This window comes from Physella acuta, unplaced genomic scaffold (assembly GCF_028476545.2).
Source record: "Physella acuta isolate Inbredline_101_S28 unplaced genomic scaffold, ASM2847654v3 ptg000708l, whole genome shotgun sequence".
NCBI classification, from domain to species: domain Eukaryota; kingdom Metazoa; phylum Mollusca; class Gastropoda; family Physidae; genus Physella; species Physella acuta.
In genome coordinates, this window is record NW_026732227.1 from 162187 (window position 1) to 171273 (window position 9087).

General features: G+C 34.7%; 1 protein-coding gene across 1 annotated transcript; it reads right to left on the bottom strand.

Annotated features, from left to right (window-relative positions):
• Positions 1 to 220: 220 nt before the first annotated feature.
• LOC131949646 (uncharacterized) lies at positions 221 to 4513 on the bottom strand. The gene is made up of 4 exons (XM_059311492.1): positions 4428 to 4513; positions 3490 to 3627; positions 1037 to 1251; positions 221 to 327 (listed from the first exon to the last, which is right to left on the bottom strand). The coding sequence occupies exons 2-4, from the start codon at positions 3607 to 3609 to the stop codon at positions 288 to 290; spliced, it is 375 nt and encodes a 124-aa protein (XP_059167475.1). The 5' UTR covers positions 3610 to 3627; positions 4428 to 4513; the 3' UTR covers positions 221 to 287.
• Positions 4514 to 9087: the final 4574 nt, after the last annotated feature.

Sequence of the window (9087 nt, forward strand, 5' to 3'; positions counted from 1 at the left end):
TTCATCTTATCACCTTAAAACATTTGGGAAGTTGATTAGAATACTTCCAAGAAATTTTCTGTGGAAAATAATATACATTTCTTATGGGCAGCGCCAGGGAGTTTGCAGCATGCGCAGTGAGGTACTCTAGTATATATGTAGAGAACTTACACGGATGTACACGCTTGCACGTGCCCAAAAAAACCACACATATCTCATTTATTAAAAATGCAACTGCAAATTTATCGTATATTCATTTATTTCAACTTTTAAGACATTGCTAATGTCAATCAAACTGTCTTCATTCTTTAATAGAAGACAGCATACACTTTGAGAAATGTGCTCAATCTGGGGAAATATTAAATTCCGCATATATTAGATTATTGTGACAATTAATGCATTTAATATCTTACTTTTAAAAGAAAATAAATAGACGTGTGTCATTATGCGTATGGACAGATTGGTCGGACGATTAAACAAAGGTGTTTGAACATTTGGGTAGATGAGGCTTGTCTGCTGGGGCAGAGACCGTTGTATGGGAATGATATCCAACAGTTGTGCTGAGATGGGGTCGATGCATGGCTCTTCTCATCCTAAGACCCAGGCTGTGTGCTTGGATTTTCCAATGGTCATACCAGACTACAGCGCCATATTATGATTTCTAAAAATATGTCTCATCTTTGGCTTACTTAATTTACCCGTACTTCATCTAAATCTTAATATAACAGTTAATTTAAATTTAAAAAAGTAGTTTCAAAAGTTACTCTTATGTTGAACGGAATATACAACAAATGATGTACCAACCAGTTTAGCTTTTTATACACTTTCAGTCCGATTCTGTTTAGAATTTCCTTTTCATTTTGTTTCCATATCAATTGTCGACCAAGAAAAAAATTACAATACAGCAGTTGTTTGATTTTGGATTCTATTTCTCCTAAATAAGTTACCGCCCTTATGAGCGTCACAGCCTCGATCACCCAGCCCCTAAATTTCATTGATCTACTTCAATGTGCATTATTTTGTATACCCGTAATAATCAACTCTATGCATATTTTACCCTTCCATCTCAGAACGTTCAGCATAATGATTTCCGTTGATATCCGCCTTTTTAATCAGAGACAAACTGTCGATTTGGTCCAGTTTCTCGTCATTATTGCTGTCACTCATTTTAAACAAAGCCACTGTTTTGTTTCTGTAGCCTGGCAGCACGTCTTGGATTAGTTTATGGAACTCGGTCAAATTAATAAAGCCGTCTTTATTAGCATCCCATGGCTGTATAAAAGAATGAAAATAATAAGTTTTCAAGTTTAGTTTGAAAGGTAAGGAAAGTGTGAATCAAAATGTATTATATAAAAAGCGCTGGGTTCTGTGAAAAAAAAAACGTAAAGGACCCTGACTTCCGTGTTTATTTAGGTGCATAGGCTACACTCGGATTCACCCGGGTTTAAGTAAAATATTTCCTAATTAGTAATTGAATGTAATTCTATCTCTAACTTTTACCTTAGCCATAATTAAAACTATATAAAAACACAAACATAACACAAACGCAAACACAAATGCACACGCAAATGCAAAGACCAATGCAAAGGCAAAAATATACAATCTCTTTAAATTGTGAAAACGTAAAAGTAAACAACACATGCCATGAAATACTTGGATCACATTGTCTTTTTACTAGTATTGAGGTAGTTATAGAAAGCTTAAAACCTTTTACATACATTAACAAAAAGACATAAAGAAATTATTAAACATACATATTTCTAAAACATACGAAACTTTTCTGTCAAATAATATTATTTTATACGTTCCTAGAAATAAATGGGTACTCTTTATAAACGGTTCCCAGAAAAAACCGCAACGGAAAAAAGCGCAACGGAAAAAAGCGCAAAACAAAAAGCGCAACGGAAATAAGCGCACACGGAAAAAAGCGCAAAGAGAAAAAAGCGCACACGGAAAAAAGCGCAAAGAGAAAAAAGCGCAAACAGAAAAAAGCGCAAAAAGAAAAAAGCGCACACAGAAAAAAGCGCAAACAGAAAAAAGCGCACACGGAAAAATGCGCAAAGAGAAAAAAACGCACACGGAAAAAAGCGCAAAGAGAAAAAAGCGCAACGAGAAAAAAGCGCAAAAAGAAAAAAGCGCACACAGAAAAAAGCGCAAAGAGAAAAAAGCGCAAACGGAAAAAAGCGCAAACAGAAAAAAGCGCAAACGGAAAAAAGCGCAAACAGAAAAAAGCGCACACAGAAAAAAGCGCAAACGGAAAAAAGCGCAAACGGAAAAAAGCGCAAACAGAAAAAAGCGCAAACGGAAAAAAGCGCAAACAGAAAAAAGCGCACACAGAAAAAAGCGCAAACAGAAAAAAGCGCAAACGGAAAAAAGCGCAAACAGAAAAAAGCGCACACAGAAAAATGCGCAAACAGAAAAAACAACGAAAAATGTGCAAAAGAGAAATTTAGCACAAATACCTATATCGACTAGATGACACATTTATACATGACTGTTATGGCTGCTGTAAGAGTGTCGTGTTTGATATCGACATTACACGAAGTATCTCTCACATTCTCCCTAGTCCGAACTACCTAGCTTGCAAACCATAACTACCCGTTCCTATGGCAAAACTTCACTCTCTTTCATCCGCGTCATCTAACATGAATTCGTCATATTTCTCGCAACAACATTCATTCGCACCAAAACACACATCATAACAACGATTTATTTACCATTATTTCATTATGACGCACCTACCCACCTACCTACCAACCTACCTACCTACCTCCCTCCCTCCCAACACCTCCCTCCCTCCCTGACTTCCTGACTACCTACCTGTCTGCCTGCCTGCTTGCCTGCCTACCTACCTACCTGCCTACCTACCTACTTACCTGCCTACCAACCTGCCTGCCCACCTGCCTACCTACCTTTTTTCTGTGTGCGCTTTTTTCTGTTTGCGCTTTTTTCCGTTTGCGCTTTTTTCTGTTTGCGCTTTTTTCCGTTTGCGCTTTTTTCTCTTTGCGCTTTTTTCTGTGTGCGCTTTTTTTCTTTTTGCGCTTTTTTCTCGTTGCGCTTTTTTCTCTTTGCGCTTTTTTCCGCGTGCGCTTTTTTCTCTTTGCGCTTTTTTCCGTGTGCGCTTTTTTCTGTTTGCGCTTTTTTCTGTGTGCGCTTTTTTCTGTTTGCGCTTTTTTTCTGTTTGCGCTTTTTTCTCTTTGCGCTTTTTTCCGTGTGCGCTTTTTTCTCTTTGCGCTTTTTTCCGTGTGCGCTTATTTCCGTTGCGCTTTTTGTTTTGCGTTTTTTTCCGTTGCGCTTTTTTCCGTTGCGGTTCTTTCCGGCCACCTTATAAACACTAGAGCAAAAAGAACTAATACTTTTAAAATTTGTATGTTTAGACCAGTGGTTGTTATTTTTTTCTAAATCAACTCAAGCTAAATATTTCCTTGACACACTATCTAGCCGCGAAAATAAAATATTTATATATTTTTGGTTAAATGTAATGAAGTAACAATAAATTTATTTTTAAACCTTAGCATAGTTTACTAGCTCTTTGTAAGCCAGCTTGCCATCGGCATTTGTGTCGGCATCAGTAAAGTAGTCAGCGAAGGCCATCGCTGGTATGACAACGAACATCCAAAACGGAGTCATGTTGTTGGTGTTTAAAACCTGTCGGTCAAAATGGTAATTATATTTTGATGTATTTACTTTTCTTTTCATGTGTTTTAGTGAAAATCGTTGCTTAAAAATATCAATGTTATTACAAAATGTAGCGTATTTAGAACGTTTAATCTCGATTTAACAGGCTAACTTAAGAACTAGGTATAAAGAGCAGCAATCTAGTCTTTTCACAAATTGACAAATTATTTAATATTTAGATTAGTGTAAAGGAACTAAAAAAAAATAATAAATTACACACACGTGATTCAACTAGTGCAACTGTTTAAGAAAATAAAGTATTTGCGTCTGTGTGTTATTCTTCTGCATGGTTATATATATATATATATATATATATATATATATATATATATATATATATAGATAGATAGATAGATAGATAGATAGATAGATAGATAGATAGATAGATAGATAGATAGATAGATAGATAGATAGATAGATAGATAGATAGATAGATAGATAGATAGATAGATAGATAGATAGATAGATAGATAGATAGATAGATAGATAGATAGATAGATAGATAGATAGATAGATAGATAGATAGATAGATAGATAGATAGATAGATAGATAGATAGATAGATAGATAGATAGATAGATAGATAGATAGATAGATAGATAGATAGATAGATAGATAGATAGATAGATAGATAGATAGATAGATAGATAGATAGATAGATAGATAGATAGATAGATAGATAGATAGATAGATAGATATATTTAAAATACTGAAAAAAAAACTTTAGGATCGATACTAAATAATGTGGCAGTAACACTGATGATTTCCTACCTTGAAAAACTTTAAAAACACAAGCTACAGCAATGCATCGGTTCTCGACGTGGTTTTGTTAGCTAAATTTATAGTGGTAAGCAGAATAAATGTAATAAGTTATATCATGTGACTAGACCACGACCTTTTATTGGTACCATATGTTACATAGCTGTGAGAGTTTGTGTGTAAATGTTCAGGTAGGATGTTAAATAAAATAAAATTACATTGGCTCTAAATTTGTTGCAATAGATTAAGTGGAAGCTTGAACTGACACAAGCTGCTTCATAAGTTGTACGTTTTAGTTTCTAGCTTTTGAACTGTGAGTATTTGATGCTCAAACAATGACGGCAAAAAAAGAAAGCCTTTTTACTTTCTCGTATATACGAAGTATAGAGAAAGTCTTGTAATCGTGCACAAAAATCTCATTAAATTTGGACAGTTTTCACCGTTTTACTCCTCGGTCCTTCATCACATCCGGGATATAGAAGACTTATTTTAATCGGGCAAAAATTATAAACACAGATATATAATATTTTGGCGTTTTATGCGTAATGGAGTTGGAAAAACTGGATTATCCAATTCTGTCCGTGTGTGTGTCCTTGTGTAAACACGGTAACTTGAGTACCGTTACAGCTAGGTTGATGAAGTTTCATATATAAGTATTATATCAAAATCGTAGATCCGTATCAACTTTTGAGCGATTTCCGATAACCGGAAGTGGTACTTTTTCTACTTTGAATTTTTCAAAAGCCTATAACTTGAGTACTAATTAAGATAGATAAATGAAATTTCACATGCAAGTAAAAGATCTAATTCTCTACCTTCTGTCAAATGTTGAGTAATTTCCGTTGACCGGAAGTACTAATTTACGCTATTTCCGATTTCTCAAAAAACGCATGTAAATTTATAAAGTACTAATAATATTGCGCACTATTACGCACATTTGGTTTTGGTGCTCGCTTGGTGCGCAATTTTTTTTCCACTAGATTTTTTTCTATTTTTAAAAGTTTAAGCAAACAAAAATCATGTCTATATTCCGAGTTGACATCCCACGTAATGTTATATTAGAATATTCGAGAAAGTTTAGGTGAGATCAATCCCGGTTTATTTCTTTCAAGCTAGATTTAAAAAAAAAAATATAGTATTTAAACTATATGTTTTTCATAACGATTAACATTATTACTCAGTTAAAATTCAAATTAAAAACAAATAATCGATTTGAATTATCATAAACATGACCATAAACAAGACAAGGCCAGAGTTATTGTGTATATCACGTTTTACATGGGCGTTTTGGTGACCGCTACAATTAGGTTATTGTTTGTGGAGATCCGTATTAGCAATAGACATAAGTTCGGAAAGCAACTTGACTGAAGCTCATGGGTCTCGGACATATTCAAAAAATCTTTCAATGAAGTGACTTGTTTAAGCAGTTTGTTGGAATAAAGTTGACACGGCTAATTTGCTGTTATGTATCACACATCTGATACGTACTAAAAACAAATCATTAACGTATACATTTTAATACCTGACTATATACGTAAAAATAAATAAATAAATACATTATATATCATGAAATTTACTTTTTACTTCGGTTCGTCAGTACTCTATACCTCGTTAACACTGCATGCAACAAAACATACGTCAAAAAATGTATTCATCTTGCACACAAAATATCTCTTCTTCTTCTTCGTTCTTAATTATTAGCGTTGGAGGGGGTCGAGATTTATCTGCCAGTGGGTTTGAACTCGAGACTTTGTTCGAATTTATCAACCCTGAGCTTTTTACCGACTCGACCACGCCTCCAACACAATTAAGCGTTACGTGTCAACTGGTTATGCGCCATTGAGGCCATTGACTCCGATTTCAGCCGGCTTTTCTTTTTGGATTTGCTTCCATAGCCTTTGTCCAACCAAGAACAAACACAAAATATAACACCCCAGTCTTTTCGCGACACATTTACTAAGTATCAAGCATTTCCAAAACTATACCCGTTCCTCATTACACGCGCACACTAAACACCGTTTTGCATATACAACAACAAGATATCACATCTAGTTTATTCCTGAACTACCTAACAAAATACACAACATTATACAAAACTGACTTTACGAATTATCGATTTTCTAACTAACCCACCTTCAGTCTAAAGATTATCATATCGTCTACCTCCTATTGTTAACGTATAGCATTGTAAGCCTTGTTTAGCATATTCTAATTGTTACTGACATCAGCACAAAGGATGTTGTTTAATGTTTCACCCCCATCCGACCCTATTAATTCTATACGAAATTCATTTTATGCAAACTACTTTTTATCTATAGATATTTATGTTAAGTGTTGGGTTTTCCGATCTACTCAGACCTTATTTACAATTCTATTCGGATTTGCATAAGAAAAAACATGAAGCTGTTGTCATGTGAGTCACACATGAAGCTACGGTTGCAACTCCCGTGTAGTCATCCTATAGACATTCAATAGACATTTTCAATAGAACAGAATCGTTTAGAAAAAAAAAATGGAGCTCAAAATGAACAGTAAACAATCTGTGAATAAAATATATAGGAAAATTAGTACTGAATAATGAAAATCTTAAATGATATTATAAAAGGTAAATTAATCAGCTAATTATGAACCATTTTGTCACTATACTTATGTTTCTTGCTTTGGCCTGCTTGAAAAGTTAATCGATCCACTAATAGTGTCCACACTAGTGTTCGTAGGTTTCCGCTCATAGCAGGCTCTATATAATTTTTAAATTCCTAATGCATTTTTGGAGAAATCTGGAGTAGCGTTAAGTGTTATTTTCTATAACAATAATTTTATAACTAAAACAAAAAATATTTCATTTATTTGTTAAATTTTGTCTACCTAACTAGAACAACCAAGCTATTAGATTTTAGACATACATATTCAAATTTCATATTGTACCTATTTGTGAAAATTTGTCAACGTAGCTGAAACAGCAACGTTATTGTGTTTACAGACACACAAACACACAGACTAAATTGCAATAAAATACGGTTTTTTTCCAAACTCAATATGTATGCAATTCGAGATGTATGAACATTTCAATTTCAATTTCATGTACTCTGCACGATTACAACGAAAACGAGAAAGTTAAAAAAGAACAATAAATTCAGTTTACGGTGAACAACATCTAGAAGGATGAGATACAACACCCTTACAATATCTTAGAAGTGGTTTGCGTGCAGAATTTCTTTCATACAATTTTTCGGTTAAGGGCAAAGCCCCACCCCGCACAAGAACGTTTAAGTCGCCACCTCCCCCCCCCCCCCCCCAACTCCAACGCAAAAGAAATGATGTCATCTATCCTCTATAATAAAAAGACTGACATTACGGCATAATTAATATTTCTAACCTTATAAGCTTTTTGCGTGTAGAGTTTCTTTCATGCAATTCTTCGGGCAGTGGCTAAGCGCAACATCAGTGTTTCTTTCAGACTTGTTCCTCCCCGGAAGGGGGAACTTGAAATTTTCTAATCTAAAAAGTGTTTTGCGTGAATTTCCTATCATGTATCTCTTCCGGTAGGGATGAAGCCCCTTCAAGGCTCTACCTTTAGTTTGTATGATCTACATACAAAACCAGTGTTTCTTTCAGGCTTTTGATCCCGGAAGAAGGGGGTGTACTTGAAATTTTTGAGGGCAGGTGTTGAATTATCTGGGAAGGGGTGGGCACTTGAAAATGTATATAGTTATATTTCGTTGAATGGGAAGGTAGACGTGCTTTGGGTTGTGAGTAGGGGCGTGCGGAGCTTCCTCCTCCCAAGTAGAGTTGCCTGAAAGTAACTATAAATTCAACTTTTATCATTTATTAAGATTAGGCGTATGGTTTAGGGGTATGGCTACGACTATATTTAGTATAAATGCGCAATAACTACGTGAAGATTGATTATTGATAAAAATCCGTTGTCATTTTGCGTTTCCGGTTTCATTTGAGGTAATGTTTTTGCGGTTGTTTTTTGTTGAAAGAAAAGAGACAACACTGGCAACCGAGCGCCCGTTGTATCCTTCCTCAAAGGGCCATTTATCTCGTGTAGTAATAAGGATGCAGATAGTATTAACTAGATTTGTTTTTGTCTTTAAATAATATTTATATAACATTTAATAATATCTCTCATTTAAAGGCTGGGAACCTCGTGGCCCTTGTTAGTCCACGGGGTTTTTAAAAAAAAATGTTTCCACATGTATGCGTATGCATATGCGTATGCGTATGCGTATGCGTATGCGTATAAAAACGTGTACCTTAAAATGTAGAAGACTACAACTAGACAGCGACATTCTTTAACACACTGTTAACTAGGTTAATACTGTCGATGAATAATTCAGCAATCTTTTGTAAAACATTTTACGAGAGAGAAATAAGTTTACTGTACAACAAAGTAAGAAATACTGCGATTTAAAGATTGATTAAAAACGGCCGAAATCCAAAAGATGAAATAGGCAAAATGCCCGCTTATACAAAAGGCCTATTTTACTAACGGTACTTATAAGTACCACTTTAATAAAGCACCTGTATTATTTTTAATTTAAGAGGAATTTTAAAAATTATTGATGTAATTGATAGTATTATCTCCCTTGAGTCACAGGTAGGTGGAGGGAACGATGATTTTTGAAAATTACTGTAGTGGCGCCATTTTCAATCTCTACTTGTATCG

Excerpts from the sequence above, each read along its gene's own strand:
- LOC131949646 (XM_059311492.1), bottom strand. The coding sequence starts at position 3,609 with ATGACTCCGTTTTGGATGTTCGTTGTCATACCAGCGATGGCCTTCGCT. Across the intron at positions 1,252-3,489 it reads AGCTAGTAAACTATGCTAAG|CCATGGGATGCTAATAAAGA; the intron begins GTTTAAAAATAA and ends TCTTTTATACAG. Across the intron at positions 328-1,036 it reads GAACGTTCTGAGATGGAAGG|ATTGAGCACATTTCTCAAAG; the intron begins GTAAAATATGCA and ends ATATTTCCCCAG.